At 38.5% G+C, this 19,130-nt stretch overlaps 1 protein-coding gene across 1 annotated transcript in view; it reads left to right on the top strand.

Annotated features, from left to right (window-relative positions):
• Window positions 1-19,130, top strand: part of LOC146375793 (voltage-dependent N-type calcium channel subunit alpha-1B-like) — a 285,946-nt gene that overhangs the window by 96,990 nt on the left and 169,826 nt on the right. Inside the window, exons 8-18 of the mRNA XM_084946389.1 lie at window positions 1,623-1,738; window positions 1,881-1,967; window positions 3,317-3,400; window positions 8,088-8,303; window positions 10,430-10,542; window positions 10,708-10,820; window positions 10,900-11,031; window positions 14,850-14,922; window positions 15,005-15,122; window positions 15,278-15,345; window positions 17,329-17,435. Coding sequence (XP_084802515.1) covers window positions 1,623-1,738; window positions 1,881-1,967; window positions 3,317-3,400; window positions 8,088-8,303; window positions 10,430-10,542; window positions 10,708-10,820; window positions 10,900-11,031; window positions 14,850-14,922; window positions 15,005-15,122; window positions 15,278-15,345; window positions 17,329-17,435 — 1,227 coding nt within the window. The remainder of the gene's footprint in view (window positions 1-1,622; window positions 1,739-1,880; window positions 1,968-3,316; window positions 3,401-8,087; window positions 8,304-10,429; window positions 10,543-10,707; window positions 10,821-10,899; window positions 11,032-14,849; window positions 14,923-15,004; window positions 15,123-15,277; window positions 15,346-17,328; window positions 17,436-19,130) is intronic.

The raw sequence follows: 19,130 nt of genomic DNA, 5'->3' as shown, positions 1-19,130 counted from the left end.
ATTATGTGCAAACACTAAATACTACACACTAAAATCGTGATATTCCTGCTTCGCCTTGCAATCAGCACACAGCAGGAAAGGCAGACCTTCGTCCCAGTCTCTCTCAGAGTCAAGGCAGTTTTATGCAACCTCTCTAGTGCACCTTGTGGTTGGGGATGCTATGGGCTAGAGAGGACATGCACACTACATAAAGATTGTATGCCTGCCTGAACACTTTTGATTGAAAATTTCCCAACGTTACCTCTTTGCTGCCTCCTGTGTGTCTCGATAAGAAGGTGTAGGTCTACCAGTGATGATAATCCTTATTGATGTTTTCTTATCAGTTATTTTGTTAAGACAAATAAAATCCACTTGCTCTAGAGCTACTTAGATTTACACACAGTCATAAATGCATTTTACAGTTCACAGACAGCTGTTTTTAGTTCCAGATGTGAGTGAAACAGTTTCGAGTGATGCTATCATCAGTGTCTTTCTGCTTTTTTCCATGACATTAAGAATTCTCTCCTTTTCCTTCTTCTTTCTCCTTCATATGCTTCTTTTTTCTTTTAATGTGAGTATGCTGACTGTACAAAAAATGAATTGACAGCCACCCTACTTGACAGGTAGCACAGTGGCCCAGAGCCCTGTACCCCGTTTCTTGTCATTAGTTTGACCTTTAGCACCCACTAAAAACATTGCTGCAAACCAGACGTACCCACTCCCCACTGGTACTCCTTACAGCAGGAGTCTGCAAGAAAGAACAAAATGCCATACCTCAAAAACTACTCAGCAGGTGCTTGAGAAACACCACAAAGGTATTTACTTGACCTCCAGTCTCCCTAGAATCCAATAAGACCTTAGTCCAACAAACTCAAATAATCCACTGCCATTGTTGCAAATAAATCTTTTGTCTTGAAACAGGACAACAGAAAACTAACATTTACTGTGTAAGAGGTTTTCCAGCTGCTTGTGGTCAAAGAATTTGGCAATAATTTCTTGCTATCATCAGTCACCAGCAGTATTTCAGTATTTAAGGACTGGCTGGAAACTTCAGTTCCATGTAAAATTTAAAGTGGGTTTTTTAAACCCCCATCATCAGTCTAGTTGTGGTATGCTACTATCATCAGCTATACTATCACAAACACAAACAAATATATTGTTGTTCACAGTGCAGGGTATTTAATGGAACCCATTCCATCTGAAAGCATGAGTATGTCCAATGTGCATGTTATTTTTAGCTTATCTTTTTTTCTGTCTTGGCCCATGAGGAGAAGATGAAGTCACTGGTTTTAAATTGCAAATATTTTCTAAAACTGGCCAAGTCAAACATCATCAGACTGTGACTTAAGATAATCTCATTTCAATTAGTAAAAGAAAGAACAGTGTGTTTTACCGTTGTGACAGATATTATTTGGTTGTCTCAGTATAAGACCATTTTTCAGTTTAGTGTGAGGGTTAGACAGGGACTTTGCCTCACCTGCTGGAAGACCGCCGGCTGTGTACCCATCAACAGCTGAATGCTCCAGGGTCTATGTTGGCTTGTCAGTTTTAATAACTTTTCTTTGTGTGTGTGTGTGTGTGTGTGTGTGTGTGTGTGTGTGTGTGTGTGTGTGCGCATGTGTGTGTATTTGTGTTTTTTTCAGGGAATTTGCGAAGGAGAGAGAGCGTGTGGAGAAGAGGCAAGAATTCTTGAAGCTTCGCCGACAACAGCAAATAGAGAGAGAGTTAACTGGGTACCTGGAGTGGATCTGCAAAGCGGGTCAGAAACACAATCATATCTTTACACTGCAGGTGTAAATTTAGTTATGACCGATTTTTACCGTTAGATTTAAATAACAGCTTTGCTTTACTTGATGTTAGCACTATTATGACATAATTGTTTATCATAATTTGTGTTGCAGAAGAAGTGATGCTGGCTGAGGAAGACAAGAACGCAGAAGAGAAATCTTTGGATGGAGCATGGTACAAACGAAAACACAACAACTCTGGTGAGGACTGGTATCTTCAGAATCAGTTTTCAACATTGAAAACATTTACATTTAGAACAACATGCAACCATCATTAAGAAGTTAAATATAAAAAGTGAGCTTAAATCTAAAAATCTTTGGATGCACATTATAAGACTTACAGGTCCCATATTTTTTAGGTTTTAAAAAAAACTATTTACGTTTATTACAGCTTTGTGTGTGGCTATGTGGCTGTGCATACATGTGCCTGTTTGTCTGTTTACATGTGTGCTCATAGGCCAGACTAGCTCTCATCTGCAACTCACCCAGGATTACAGTTAACCTTTATTATGGTTATAAAGGTGGAAGGCCAATGAGATCAAAATGCAGGAGAGAGAAGGAGGCTCACTGAAGTTAGCATTGTAATATGAGTGCCCTTCATGCAGCTGTGACTCACTTTTCTGTCATTTGAATACCGTCCTGTTTTTTACTCTTCCTTTTTAAGAAATTCTCAATAGCAAACTTGAACTGTGTTATTTTACAGAACGCCAACAGCAGTAGAGCAAATTTGGGTGTTATGTCAGCAGAATGGAAAATATTTGTACAACCTAAATTCTTATGTCTTTTATGATAAATATTGCATAAACCAAACTGGAGGCCTCTGTTTTTTTTCCTCTTAAGTTTTATATGTATGGTAAGGCTGCCTCCTTGGTTTAGTTATGGTTGTTTTCCTTTTCACTTAGTATTGGAGGAGTATTGGAGCAGGTCAGACACAATTTTTTCAAAATAGAGTATTCTTTGGGCTTTCAACCCTCTATGCCAAAATTGGTCCACCCCAAGGATTGGCTCCACTGGTATACACAACTGCCAAGAGAATTGGTGTGAATTATACCATGGAGAAACAAAAAAAATAAAAATTGGTTAAGCAGATGGCACAGCACAGAAGAGCAACACTTATGGTGCCTATTTACACCTACAGGCAAGTGGCCATTTGTTTAGTGATCAGTGCAATATACTGGATAGGGAGGAAGTAGGCCCATTACAGGACTATATATAAGGACTATATAGAAATTATTTTTTGTGCAAACCCTTTTGCATTTAATATTATTATGGCTTGTGCTGGATGAAACATTTTTCCCATTGAAAATGCCGTCTCCAGACAAACAGAATCAACTTTGATTTCCTCCTTTGGATTATTGAGTTCTGTCAAGGCAGAATAGCTGAAAAACTGTGAATATTGCGTGGCATGTGGCAGAGTGAGGAAACCCCCCAAAACAAAACCAGAAGAATATTAATATATTATTAATAATATAATATTAAAGTATATGAGCTGCTTTCTGACTTAGTTCATATTCCTTTTTTATTTTTGTGTTTCCTTGATGTATTTGCAGTGCTAAAACGGACCAGGAAGAGTAAGAATGATCTCATCAATGCAGAGGAAGGGGAGGACCACTTTACTGACATCTCATCTGTTGGTGAGGACAGTGCCTTAGATTTGTGATGGTTCTGTATGTTAAACACACAACATATCAATTGTCCCCACTGCAAACATTTACATCAGTTAATTGTAACATTAAAACCACTGACAGGTTATGTGATTAATTTTGATTATTTGTTAAACTGCAATATCGTGCTGGAAGACCTTGGGTCTAGGCTTTATATGGCTGTTGCTTTGAAATGTTGGACTTTGTAGGACTTGGTCCCCTCCATAATTGTACCAGCAGGGAGATGTTTAGCCACATGGTGTCCTTAAACTGCTTGCTCTCTGGCTGGTGTCCAAAAATGAAGTGGGCTTCATAGATAATTGGGAAATATCCAGGGAAACACTTTTTTGGGAGAAATTGTGTCCATCACACTTTACATGGAGCAGCTCTCACTTCTAGAATTCTAGACGAATTTATCAAACACCCCAAAATGTGACTGTCCAAAGTTTGAGTTTACATTTTACATGCCTCTCTGAAGTTTCGCTCCTCCCCTCTCCTCCAATATCTCATTCCCATAGAGACTGATACTTTTCTTATACTATCAAAAGCCAAATCAAAGAATAGCAAAAATCAATTTAAGTTTACAAATATGATACCTTCATATTTATCTCTTTATCTTTCAATATAAAGTTCATTCACACAGCTGTTGTTTTGAAATGTAGTATCAACCCAAAATTAATTTTAATATTGTTGCTGATAGTTTTATCTATAAACCCAATCAGTACTGAAAATCATTGTCAAGACCTGCAAAATCAAGCATCAGTCAAGCTTGCTTATACTGTCTTAAATCAATACTATGTAATGGATACTTGAGAAGGAGTTAAGATTTGCTATTGACAAACATCATTCGGGAGATGGTGTTATTTTAATTCTGTTAAGCTGATTGCAGAAAAACAGAAAGTGAAATAAGAAAATCATAAGTAGAGGATGAAAAAGATTATACTGTTTATCAGGGCTTTCTGTGTCTTTAAAGGCTCTTAAATCGCCATCCATCCATCCATCCATCCATCCATCCATTCACTTCCGCTTATCCTTTTTTAGGGTCGCAGGGGGTGCTGGAGTCTATCCCAGCTGTCATAGGGCGAGAGGTGGGGTACACCCTGGACAGGTCGCCAGTCACAGGGACACACAGGGACAGACAACCATTCGCACCTATGGGCAATTTAGATTTTTCAATTAACCTATCCCCACAAAGTGCATGTCTTTGGACTGTGGGAGGAAGCCGGAGTACCCGGGGAGAACGCAAACACGGGGAGAACATGCAAACTCCACACAGAAAGACCCTGGCCTGATGGTGGAATTGAACTCAGGACCTTCTTGCTGTGAGGCAACAGTGCTAACCGTGCTGCCCGGGTCTTAAATCTATTACAGGTCTTAAATGCTTTAACTCAAGTCACTGTAGTATCTGTGCTGCTGTTTTAGCTTAATTTGCACATGTAGATTATGCACTTTGACTGCTTAAAGACTGTGTTTGGTCCAGGGTGGAAAACATACATAAAGGTGTTGATAAGAAGCGGACCCGAACACAGGTCTCTTCAGAGAGAAAACAGTGAATTTATCTACAGTGAAAAACAATAGGGAAAATATATACAAGTCCTGGAACTGGACTGGAACTGGACTTGTATATACTCCCCAAGGTGGTGATCTTCAAAATCCCCACACAGTGCTCGCGTCCGTGAACATTGGAATGGAATATATCCAAACTCATATCCAATCTGTGACTCTGCTCCCGTTTCCTAGTAAAGATAAACACAATAAGTCAGCTAGGCAATCCGTCTTCAAAGCAAGGTTTTTCAAAAGCAAGTCCATGGCTGTACTGACGAGGTAAACTGAAGGATCGAGTGTCAACTGGACCTCAGCCACACTGTTAAATAAGACGCTCCTGATGCCGGTAATCAGCAGCAGCGGTGGCTGACGAGCAGCAGGTGTGGCTGCCTCCAGCACGAGAACACTTCTGGGTCAAAGGATCACCCGGTGCCCAATACTTCCGGGAGCGTGAGCATCAACATAAAAGCACATTACAGGGAGATGGAAAAAAGGAGATAGAACAACAAAATACTACACACGACAACAGAATATGCTTAACTAGACCATTGGGCAGGGTGACCCGCAAGGATCGCCAGCCCGGGGTAAACCTAAAACACATGGGCCCCCAGACCCAGGCCCATGACAGTCAAATTCAGAAGGCTATACACTAAAGTAGGAGAGCACCAAACTCTATCCCGATATATACATGATTTGAAACATTACCCTTAATTTTTTTAATTAATTGACAATAATTTATATCAAAAACTTCTAAATCAGACCAAATAGGAGTCAATTTAGGCCTGGCAGGCTATTGGGCTTTTCATAAAAGTAGCATGTTTATGAAAAATGGCTTTAGAATAATGAAGAATACTGGTGGTTTTAGCAACAACATTTTTAAATGACTAAATGCATAATCGCCACAAAATACTTTAACTTTACCTTATTCTTCATTTTGATTTGAGGTCAACATATTTTCTTGAAAAACACAGATTTTAACTTTTGAGTTATAGTTCCATCTTGAGTTTGGCTTAAATTTAAAAGAAATATTGCAAAGTTTTAAAATAAATTTGATGAGGCTTGTTGTACAGTATACAGTGTCAATAACAGCTAAGTAGAGACAAACATAAAACTGGATAATGTAGTCACTTAGGTGAGACAGTATGAGTCAGAGGTCGTGTCATAAACTGGATGTGTGGAGGCAGATGAGCACCCAAACGCAAAACTCACGGAGACAAAAAGCTGAACTCAAAATCACTGCTTTATTGCAGGCTTCACAAAGAAACAGAACTAAACTGGGAATGCTAACTGAGGACCGAGGGAACACAGAAAGGCACACAGGTTCGGGGAGGAGATATTGACGATGCAACACCGAACTGAGGGAGACATGCACATAAATACTCAGAGGGTTAACGAGGGAAGTGGGAGCACACGGGGACCACAGCTGACACAGATAATCATAACGAGACACGGCAGGAGTAACACAACACTGACGGGAGACTGTCAAAGTAAAACAGGAAGTACACAGAGGTGCAGACAGGAGGAGAGAGAGAGAGACAGGAGAGCACAGGCATAATGGGCTGGGGAAACATGGAATAAAACACAAGGAGAGGAGATGAGGGCTCACAGATACAGAGGGGCACACAGGGGGTAAAAGTCACAAGGGGAAATCAAATAAGGAACAACTTAAGAGAGCAACCCAGGAACCATGGCCTAAATAAAGAACAAAATACAAAAATACATGAAAACTAAGAATGCTGGGCCAACATGGCCCAGGATCATGACAGGTTGGGTTTAAAATAGAACAGGAAATGATTATCCCACTAGTCTTCCTGTGCCAGTAATGAAATTCTAATGGAACCATTTTTCTTTCCTTTTTTGTCCAGTCCTACTTGACATTTGGGCTTAATTTAAGTTACTGAAAGTTTAATATAGTAGAGGCTAAATAGGAACAAGAAAGAATGAGAAAAAAAAAAACCCAGAAGAAAACCATGAATCAATATATGAACATTACCTGATGCTGCTGAAAGTTACAGAGGTTTTATTAGAGACAGAGCTAAGCGCTTTGCAATTTGGCATAATTTGTAAAAATTTTAATTTCTTTGGTATTGAACAGCATAAATCATGCTTTCTCGTTGGAGGTCATTTTTGAACAAACAAGAAACAGTGGCCGACAGCACTGTGCACAACAGTAAATTGGTGCGTAATAAGCCTGGAAGCACAATAAGTAAGTGAATAATGCAGAAAATAAAATTTTTTGATGGTAAATTGGCCTCTGAGTACACTGAGAGTGAGAGCGGTGGAGGAAGTAAAAGCAAAAGTAAGAGGGAATTCATGACAATGTTTATCAAATGTAAAGCGTAGTTTTGATCTTCTTTTGCTACTTGTTCAGTTAAATTTGGTTGGAGAGTGACAAAACCTGCAGCTCCAGTCCAGAATCTGTGAGATGTTCTGTGAGATGGCGTTCAGCACTTGACGGCATGCCCGGTAAACTGGGATATGCTCTTTGTGTTTGCGTCTTTTTGTAGAATCCGTTTACCTGCTCTCATTTGCTGTTTTAGTTATTTGAGGGTAAAAACTAGAATTAGTTTTGTAAGCTTTAACCTGAGATTCTGGTGTTTCTGCCAAAATACATTTATATTTAAAAATCAATTCCGGATTTAATCAATCGATATCACATTGTTCAAACTAAAATCGATTTGAATTGGGAAATCGATTTTTTAAACCCACCACTAGTGCGTACTAAAAGTTACATATTATTGGGTTTAAGTTTGATTTTTGGGATGTTTCTTAAATTAAAGAAATAAGACTGGATGATCTTTGAGAGGTGCCATTCAAAACAAACACTGGTCAAAAATAATACAATGCTTCCTAACAGCTGATTTGATGTTGTTAACCTTGGGCTAAGTGTAAAAGCAGACCTCCTTAGCTGTCTGGGCCAAATAAAGTAAAGATGAGGATAAATATAATGAGAAGTGCCAGGAATACTAAGCCAATTCTGTAATCTGTCAGTAAGAATGATCAGTCTTCCCTTAATTTACTTTAAGATCCATGGCTCTAGCTGATTATAATCAAACATATCTTGATTTGGAAGGAGCACCTCATTTTTAGACTTGGTAACTTTATTGCAATTTTGTATGTTTTGCTCCAACTGCCCCCCCAGGGTCGCCATATGCTCGGGCAAGTGTGAAGAGCAAGAATGAGAGTTCATCTTACTTCAGGAGGAAAGAGAAGAGGATTCGCTTCACCATCCGGCGTCTGGTTAAATCCCAGAGCTTCTACTGGACAGTGTTATGTCTGGTTGGCCTAAATACACTGTGTGTAGCTATAGTACACTATGACCAGCCTGAGTGGCTTACCTATGCACTATGTAAGTATTCAACAGTTCTATACATTTTAAATAATTTTCTTGTAATCCTGTATGTTTTCATGGACCTGTACGTTTTCAAAATCAATTTTAACTATAGTTACTAGTTGCTTAATGTTAAATGTATTTTAGCCATTACTTGATATACAAAATTCTCCTATCAGTGCATGGATGGCTTTATTATTTTATTTTGGCCATGATACAGCTTGAAACATGATAGTTGTCAAATTCGATTTCAACTGATTCTCTACTCATTGTTGAGATGGAGCGCTTTTTAGCCAGTTAAACCACGAAGAGGACCATTATCAACAGTTGTAGCAGTATTTACATGAAAGTAACTGCAAGTGTGCCATTCAAAATGAAAACATAAATACTCATGCCACTCTTTACCACCTAAAGTAGATAGCTTACACCTGTTGGTTCCGTCTTACCAGTAATATTATAACGAATCAATATTACAGTTGTGGTCAGATGTTTACATTCATTCGTTATGGGAATGAATGTCATGGTAATTTTGAGCCTTCAGTGATTTCTTTTAACTCTTAGTTCCTTCTGGATGGAATTGTTGTACAACATACACATTTAATGACTTTAAAAAGCAAGAATTGGGTGCACAAGCTGGAATTTGGTTACATTTTTTAAAAATCCACAGAATATGAAACATATACATATAGGCTCAATATGTGCACACACTCACAAGTTTGTAATAAGTGGTGCTAAAGGTTGAACAATGTCTTTTAACTTGACACAGTAAACATCTATTAAATTGCCATTAATGATCATGATTGACAACAACCAGTATGTCTTTGATAGCATAAAAATGATTTGTTTTAACTTGATTTTGCACTAATTGGACCTTTACTAAGAATAATGGGAGTCCAAGGAATTAAGTGAAGAAATATGGTATCTAACCAGATTCCCTACTCTGGGTGGCTTTGCCTTGGCCTCTAGAATCCTGGAGTAGTTTTTTGACCAAGATATGTCCTTCAATGTACATAATAAACAATTATGTAGGACTGATTTCTTCTTCAATATCTCTAAAATTAGAAACATCCTGTCTCAGAGTGATGCTGAAAACCCAGTTCATGAATTTCTTACTTCTAGACTGGACTACTGTGATTTGTTACTACCAGGATGTCCTAAAAACTCCCTGAGAAGCCTTCAGTAACAAGAATGCTGACAGGGACTAGAAAGAGAGAGCATATTTCTCCTCTATTGGCTTCTCTTCATTGGTTCTCTGTTAAATCCAGAATAAAATTTAAAATTCTTCTCCTCACATAGAAGGTACTGTATAATCAGGCGCCAGCAGGTCTTAAAGACCTTATAGTACTGTATCACCTCAACTGAGCACTTTGCTCTCAGTGTGCGGGCTTACTTGTAGTTCCTAGGATATTTAAAGGGAGAAGTAGAGGCAGAGTCTTCAGTTTTCAGGCCCCTGTTATGTGGAGTATTAAAGTGTATAGAGGGCAAAAAGCATGAGCAAATTTCAAGATTGCTGCATAACTAATAACACTAGGTCACTCTGCTGTTTCTTCTCAAAATGTGCCATTCTGTTACATTATGTTTTAGGCTATATCATCTTGTTTTATGTAAAAGGAAAAGGGATGAAAATAATGTAATTCACCCAAACATTTAGCACTCCAAATGAAGTGCATAAAAAAATGAAGAAATATTTATTAAATTTTCAAATGTACAACTATATTTTGACTTTTTTCTTACATTTGTGTAGTTGACTTATTATGTTAATGTCCAAAAATAACATATTACAGCCAGCTGCAACTAAGATTGTTGGTGCCATATTTGGATGCTGGTGGAGGTTTGAGGCTTTAAAGATCATGTTGCTCATCATCCTTCCATTCACTTGAAGCATTCCATTAGAATTATAGTACCAGCTTTATTATGATCCTGGTGAGATCATCTTTCTTGCATACAAAATTGCTGTTGCCTGTATCTGCTTTTTTTTTGTTTTACTAGTACTCTAATTCCTGTAGTTCTGTGCTGCAGCAACACATGTGTAAACACACATGACTCAAACAGCGTTTTGTAATACACAAATAGTCTCTTTCTGTGTCTTATTCACTGTGGGCATAGCTGCTATAGAATCAGCTATATCTATTTCTTCTGGACAGACCTTGCGGAGTTTGTATTTTTGGGCCTGTTCCTGGTGGAGATGTCCATGAAAATGTATGGTCTTGGACCCCAGAACTACTTTCACTCCTCTTTCAACTGTTTTGACTTTGGGGTGAGTTGCCCACTTCAGTTGACTGTTTCGTCAATTTGTTGTGCATTTTGAGAACATTTATAGGGAAACTAGCATGATTCAGAACTAGTTCTCTAGAAAAGAAATGTAGCGAATTATTGAAGAAAGAAATTCAGACGGTTTTGATTTATCAAACTGTGTTCACAGGTGATCATTGGCAGTATTTTTGAGGTGGTCTGGGCAGCCATGAAGCCCGGGGCTTCATTTGGAATCAGTGTCCTGCGAGCACTGAGGCTACTCCGGATCTTCAAAGTCACCAAGTGAGTAAATGGAAATGTTTGTCTGTGTTCTGTAAAACCGGATTACACAATGGATTCATACTGGTGTGTCTTTGTGTAGGTACTGGAACTCATTAAGGAACCTTGTGGTATCCCTACTCAACTCCATGAAGTCCATTATTAGCCTGCTGTTTTTGCTCTTCCTCTTCATCGTGGTCTTTGCTCTGCTGGGTATGCAGCTCTTTGGTGGCCAGTGAGTAGATTTTTTCTGCTGATTTATTATTTATTTATTGTGATGCAGCTAATGACAAGACTCTTGGCAGGATTTACTAAGCAGGAAAAATTAGCTGGAGCAGCATTTCAGTAAGGCAATGATGGAGCACATTACTGTACTAAATTCAGTAATTAGACCAGTGGTTCCCAAACTGTTTTTGCTAGGCCCCCCTTTGTTTTACAAGAAAAATGTTCGCGCCCCCCCCCCCCTTCTCGCATGTACACGCGCGCACGCGTACGCACATGCACAAACACATCCTCCAACCACACACACCCATATTTTGCTCCATTGCGGTTTCTTTCACACCTCAAACATTTAGTAAACAATTAAGCAAATACAAGTAATCTGCAACAAATGACAGGTAGTAATAAAATAAACTACTAACTCTTTTAGGCTACGTCCACACCTACACGGGTATTTTTGAAAACGCAGCTGTTTCGTCCACACGTAAACGGCGTTTCCTATCACCAAAAACTGAGATTTTTTAAAACTCATTTTTTTCCGTTTACGTGTGGATGAGGAATACAGAGTTCATCACGCAACGTCAAAGGTATGTGCCTTTTTCACGTCACGCTGTGCGCCACGTTTACATGAGATGAATTGCAGAATGGGAGATAGAGACAAAATACTGTTACTGTTAATCTTACTGTCTTCAGGTTTTACACGCTTACATATACACACGCAGTTACTGTCCCTCCATTTAGAAAGTAGTGATGGGATTTCCAGCTCTTTTTAGAGAACCGGTCTTTCGGCTCGGCTCACTAAAAAGAGCCAGCTCTTCAGGTTGTTTTGTTGCTTTAATTAATTAATTATCAACAACAATATAAAATTATGCACAAAAGGAATTAGTAATGTAAAAAAACGTGGTTTTCTTTATGTATGTTTATATATAAATATTTATGGGGGTTCCTAGAGATGAAACACGTACAAACTCCAAAGCACTTAGAAATTCCAAAGCACGTACAAACTCCAAAACACATTTCTAGCGTTAACTGAACTTCCAAAACAGAGTAAGTAAGTAAGTAAGTAAGTAAAATTTTATTTATATAGCACATTTCTAGATAAAAGATCACAAAGTGCTTCACAAGGTATAAAACAAAAACAGTCAAAAGTTAACAAAATGCAATTTTAAAAAGATGTGTTTTTAGCTGTTTTTTAAAAGTAATCACTGAGTCTGCAGATCTTAAGTTCTGAGGAAGAGAATTCCACAGTCTGGCGGCCACAGTAGCAAAAGCTCTATCACCCTTGGTTTTCAGTCTTGTATACTGAATAACAAGTAGGCCCTAATCACAAGACCTCAGGGACCTACTAGGGGCATAGGGCTGTAAAAGTTCAATGATGTACGCTGGTGCTTGTTCTTAAAGAGCCTTAAATGTCAGAACCAGAATCTTAAAATGGACTCTGAATTCAACGGGGAGCCAGTGCAGCTGTATAAGCAATGGTGTTACATGAGAGTATTTCGATGTTTTTGTCAGAAGCCTTGCTGCAGCATTTTGGACAATCTGCAGACACTCCAGGGAGTTTTTGTTTAGACATGTAAACAGTGAATTACAGTAGTCCAATCGTGATGAAATGAATGCATGAATAACAATCTCCAGTTCAGTATGAGATACTATGGGGCTCAATTTAGAAATGTTTCTTAAATGATAGAAGCAGGACCGAACCAGAGATTTGACGTGGACATCCAGGGTAAGAGCAGAATCAAAGGTTACCCCTAGGTTCCTGATAGACGATTTCACAAATGTTGAAAGAGGAACAAGAGCATTCATTATGTTAGGTTCATGTCTGTCTGGAGCACATAAAAGGACTTCAGTCTTTTCTTCATTAAGTTGGAGGAAGTTGTCAGCCATCCAACCTTTGATGGTTTCTAAGCACACATTTAGATTCTGCAGCTTAGAAACATCTTCAGGTTTAAAAGATATATATAGCTGGATGTCGTCTGCGTAGCAGTGGTAGCAAATGTCCTCAAAGGGGCTCAAAATATGCTGGAGAGGAAGTAGATATATTAAAAACAATAAGGGCCCCAGCACAGAACCTTGTGGCACACCATAGGACAGGGACGTGGAAGATGACCTGTACTTAGAAACCGCCACAGAAAAGTATCGTTCATAGAGATACGAGGAGAACCACTCTAAGGCAGACCCAGATACACCAACCCAGTATTTCAGCCTTTCAAGCAAAATATAATGGTCAACGGTGTCAAAGGCTGACGTGAGGTCCAACATAGCTACCTAGATCACTTAAATTACACAATCGAATTCATACGTCTATTGTTTTTGTATTAATACACAAACACTCATATATATATATTCAAATAATAAAAAAAAAAAACTTCATTTACCTGTTACTACCACACACCCAATCCGATTGTTGGTACTTCCTGGCTTGTGTAGCCACTGGGTAACAAAAGCTCAACACGGCCCCTAGCATCCTGGAGCATTTCCGTTGTGTTTTGGAGTTTGTACGTGCTCTGGAGTTTGTACGTGTTTTGGAGTGTGTACGTGCTTTGTCTCTAGGGGCCACTGTAAATATACTTTTATTTATTCACTCCACATAAAATGTAATAAATAAATTATAAAATACAGAAACCAACTATTTACATTTAATACATTTCAACTTTTAACTACTTAAATTTTCAGCTTTTTCCTTTTAAACAAATTTAAAGTGAAACAACACAAAACACTGCAAACCACAACACAATAAAATATAAATTAAAATATGGAGAAAAAAAAGGGGAAAAAAAGAACACCCAGATCTTTAATTAAGGGAAAGGTTGGCATTTAGAAATATTAATATCACACTCAACTGACTGCGTTTTATCTTCCCATTGCACTGATGGGTGGACAGTTCTTAGGTGCCTGTGCATGTTGTTTGTGGAGCTGGCTCTATATGATATCCTTTTCTTGTAGACTCTACACTCTGCCTTTTTTTTGTCAATAAGATTGAAATGGTTCCAGACTTTGCTTCTTTTCTTGGTGTCACTCATTTTCTTTACTGTACCTTTCCAATGTGACGGTGTTGTCTCTTGTTGCTCCCGGCTCTCTTTCTTTCCCTCTCCCTCCTGCTCTTGTTGTGTGCTACTGCTGTTGCGAGTGTAACTACCGCCCAGCCCCCTCAGCTCAGCGCTGTGCAGAGGGGCGCAAACGCAAGGCTCTGTTTGCCGTCTCTGCTCAGCGCAAACACAAGGGTGACTTGCAGCGTGAAGCAAAAAAAAGTTAAAGAGAGGGCAGGAGAAAGAAAAAAACAAACAAAAAGGAGCCAGCTCGCATCGTTCACTTCAAAGATCCGGCTCTAAGAGCCATTTCATTCGCGACCGACCCATCACTATTAGAAAGGCAGAGGCATATTTTCTAGTCTTTGGCTTAGAATGAAGTTGGTTTGGAAACATATTCAGCTATGCTTCATCTCCTGCTTTGCGTTTCTGTGGGCACCCCGTGCTATCAGTGTCCAAGCGTTTTGTCCCCCCCCCCCCCTTTTCATACCACGCCCCCCCTGCAATGGCTCCGCGCCCCCCCCTAGGGGGCGGGCTCCACACTTTGTCTGAATTAGACAATTATAATTATGTCATAAGCCTCTTAAATTTGAGAAGGAAAAATAGTCAGTGATCAACCACGAGGTCTCACAGCCTCAGATGACTCAAATTTAATGATAAACATATATATTTGGAATAATTTACAGGAGTGTAATTGAGAGGACAATAAGTTGCTCAATACAGCAGGAGGTGGAGGATGAGTGAGAGGTATAGTGCTGAGGCTTTGTAGACTAATCACAGTCAGAGACTATTCCTCTCCCTGCAGGTTTAATTTTGAAGACGAAACACCGACAACTAATTTTGACACATTCCCAGCAGCCATTCTCACCGTCTTCCAGGTAAAGATCAATTAAGTCATGTTATATTTTTTTATACTACCACTGAACTGGACCCCTAAAGCAGTCTCTGTCTCCCCTGCAGATCCTAACTGGAGAGGACTGGAACGCAGTCATGTACCATGGGATTGAATCCCAGGGGGGTGTGCATGGGGGAATGTTCTCTTCCATTTATTTCATCGTACTTACTCTCTTTGGAAATTGTATCCTGCCTCATATATCAAGATAGATTCCCTTTGTTGACACCAGGCAGCTTTATAGCCCTGCCAAAGTTTTTATTATTGATTTGAAGATTAGCTGGACCTGTAAATTGTGTTTATCAATCCTTTGGTGTTTTCCTGAGAACATAAATAACCAGACACCCTCCTCAATGTGTTCTTGGCCATTGCTGTTGATAATCTTGCAAATGCCCAGGAGCTCACTAAGGTACGATATATTGTTATATATTTCATTTAATTTTTCACCCTTAGTAAAATCTTCCATGGCCTTTTACTTCATTTTTTCTTAATCCTCTGAATCATCCTCAGTCTTAACTTTAACTAAAGGTAGTCAGATTTTTGATTTATTTTTATGCCTGTTTTCTCTAAATAAAGGGCCATGGTGTGATGACAGAGGGTTAAGACACAGCACTGACAAGATTATGATGTAATCATTATGATGTCATAATCTTGGATGAGTAGGTTGATGGACATCCTTAGATGAAGGATCGAGTTCTTTAGATAACTGGAAGGTGTAGAAGAAATCTTGCAATCTTCTTTACTTAGCCCTCAGGGACATTCCATGTCAACTGGCCAAATGCTTACAACGCTGACTATCTTGGATTTCTCAGAAAAACTCCCCTGCTAATGCTATAACACCTGGTGTAATACAAAAGCCAATTTTTGTGTTATGCCATTATTAGTTCATAAAATATTTTTTATGAAGTTCTAGGCATTTTCAAGCCTTTTCTGAAGGAAAATTGTATCACAAAAACAAAAGAATAAGAAATATTGCTAGATAGTGTAATCAGAGTAGAACCAAATTTGGCCGTTTCTGGATGGTACTCTAATTAATTAATTTAGTTAATGTGCATATTTTTTATTTTCATTTCAAATGATCATTTTTTGATAATCTTCACAGTTATCATTTTCTGTTAAACCATATTCACTATAATGTTATGGTTCTAAGTTATCCTGTTAGATATATAATATACTAATGATACTTCTGAAAACTTAGCTTCATATATCAAATACTTTTCAACATATGTATTTAAACAAAGGTTGGTTGACCCACTTTCATTTTTTCACACATAATGTGAAGTAGTTAATGTTATAGTATTCTAGTTATAACTGAGAAAATAATTTTGTTAAATATATGCATATCTTGCTTCTAAATTTTAACCAGAGTTTTCAGAATCTTCTGGGGCTGCGCTTGTCAAAATGGTAGCCATTTAAAGCAGGTCTTGAAAATTAAACACATGCATATATTTAGCTAACTTGAGTAGTAATTGAGTAGAAATTTAGAATTTAGTTCTATTTGGGTTGCAATATTTACTTTTAGTTTTGTTTTGTGGTATAGCTTGTGATATTTGCTCATGAAATAAAGTTTTTTTTTATGAAATAAAGAATTTTTTTCATTTTTGTGACAAAAAAATTAATATTATTCTATATTATAAAATTATTCTGTTTTTATCATCATTCCTAATGCTTTTGATGTAAAACAAACAAACAAGCAAACAAACACAATTCTGATTTTAACTAAGGTCTAAACCTATGCTATATTTAGAAGAAAGGCAAGATAGATTTTTTTAATTATTAAAAGGGAAAGGTTTCAGTTTGAATTATCTATTTGTCCCTGATTGCCAGGACTTCACAATTTAATATTACAAAAAATGATATATTCTGATTGTTGGGGGTTAGAGTTAGAATTAGGGTGAAGGCTGGTGTCATCAATAGGTGGCTTAGACCTCAGAGGTTTAATTAAGGGTGTTTTCACACTGTTGGTGTTTAGTCCGTTTAGACCAAACTTGTCCTTTTATCTCTTTGTGCCATGTGTTTGATTTTTGTCTGTGTGAAAGAAAACCAGATCACATGTAAAAGGTGAGGAAAAGTGATTTGGAACAGACTAAAGATACTATTGATGTCAAAATGCCCTAAGATGGCAAGCTCAGGTTTTGGCAAAGGAAAAAGAACCTCGTAATCTTCAGTGATTTTACCCTTATAATATATCCATATTCTGAATGCTCCTGCTAGACTTAAATTTGTTTTGTTCTTTAATAGTGGACTTTCTATCAACAATGGTCACAGCAAAATAAATATATTATAAAGGACTTCTCAGTGCATTGAGCGACAACTTGTTATTTATTATAGTCCTGAAATAAACACAAGTTAAAATATGTGTCCATGTATGTTTTTTTTTCTATACCTATAGGATGAAGAGGAGCAAGAGGAGGCTATTAATAAGAAACTTGCCCTCCAGAAGGCCAAGGAGGTAAAGGAAGTCAGCCCCATGTCAGCCGCTAACATTTCCATCACAGCGTAAGTCTACTTCCTTTAATGTTTGTCCTGACTTGATAAACTGCATCGTAGTGACTCCCAAGAATTGTGGGTCGTTTTTCTTTAGCTACATTAAGGACCACTTCACAAGTATGCAGTCTAAATCCTTCCAGCCTGTGTCAATATTCAACACACAGAATACATTTTTGCATTTTTGATGTTCATATTAAATCTTTGTCCACAAAATATCATTACAAATATAGAAAAAAAGCAGAAATATGTAACAGCTTAGCACAAAACAACTCAGCTAGAATGGTTCTCTGAGACTGCAGACCAAAGCCAATGCTCAACTCTTCTGTGATATAACGAACACAATCTTAACAAATATCAGAATAGTATTTCCAAAGCTATTAGATCTGTGCAGGTTGGATACTAGCACTCCCTAGTGTTCAGCTGTTGCAAAATCACTTTGATTGGCTGTGACACATGTTGAGAAAACATCATTTTGTGACGCTTGATGAGACAATCATCCCTGCCTATTGATAAATACTGGGAAATACATTTGTGACTAAAAAAAAAGTTAATGTTTGTCAAAACAAAAACGTCAAATCCAGTGTGGCAGAAAAATTTAAACTTTAAACTTGATCCAACAAATCAAATCATGCATATGGTTCAGAATGTGTTAATTGTTTATTCATATTTATATGTAAACAGTTCATTATCTGGAACACAAAACATCCTTGACTACTGTTTGTTAATTCAAATTAGACTTTCTCAATATCTTTGTTATCTATGCTAGCGCTTACATCTTGTGGAGATTTACCCACTTGAGGAATGGTCATCTGAAATATATGTACGTGGATGTTTTATATCTAAAACTTTTAATCCGAAAATATTTTTCTTTAAGACATCGTTTTAGAAAGTATTAGCGTGGATTGACCATTGTCAAGGCTAATGGGATGGTAGACTTTAGCACAGGGCTCGGGAGATCACAGTTCAGTAAGACAAGAAAAGGGAAATAGTCCAGGAACAAAGCGAATCAACACATCCAAAATTTACAGTTCACACTCCCTTTCAACTGAGGGTTAAGCGCACCACACCAGGGAAGGAAATCCAGGGGCCTGTGCACAGGAAACAGACAGTCAAAATCCGAGCAAAAACAGAGTAGCAGGAGCCAGGGTTTCAGCTAACCGATTAGCCCAATTACCAAACAAAGAGTTATCCTCATCCACTACCTTAAGTAGTGGATTCTTGATAAACATGTGGGTGATTAGAGCAGGTGTGCCTGGCCAGAGTTGGGAACCCGTAAAAAGAGGAGAGAGGGGAAACACAAGGGAGAGCTAGACAAAAAGACTAGACTCAGGTCTTTTGGAGTGGAGGGCCCACTCCTGAAGACCTTCTATGACTCTGTGGTGGCTTCTGCTATCTTTTATGGTGTGGTCTGCTGGGGCGGCAGCATCTCTGCTGGGGACAGGAAGAGACTGAACAGGCTGATCCGAAGGGCCAGCTCTGTTCTAGGATGCCCTCTGGACCCAGTGGAGGTGGTGAGTGACAGGAGAATGGTGGCTAAGCTGTCATCACTGTTGGACAACATCTCCCACCCCATGCAGCAGACTGTGACAGCACTGAGCAGCTCCTTCAGTGGGAGACTGCGGCACCCACGGTGTGGGACGGAGAGATTTCGCAGGTCTTTCCTCCCCACTGCTGTCAGACTCCACAATAAAGACTTTAACTGAT

This window comes from Perissodus microlepis, chromosome 12, assembly GCF_051167445.1.
Source record: "Perissodus microlepis isolate ML-2025 ecotype Zambia chromosome 12, ASM5116744v1, whole genome shotgun sequence".
NCBI classification, from domain to species: Eukaryota; Metazoa; Chordata; class Actinopteri; order Cichliformes; family Cichlidae; genus Perissodus; species Perissodus microlepis.
The sequence above is the reverse complement of the archived record's forward strand: the minus strand, read 5'-3'. Positions and strand labels throughout refer to the sequence as shown.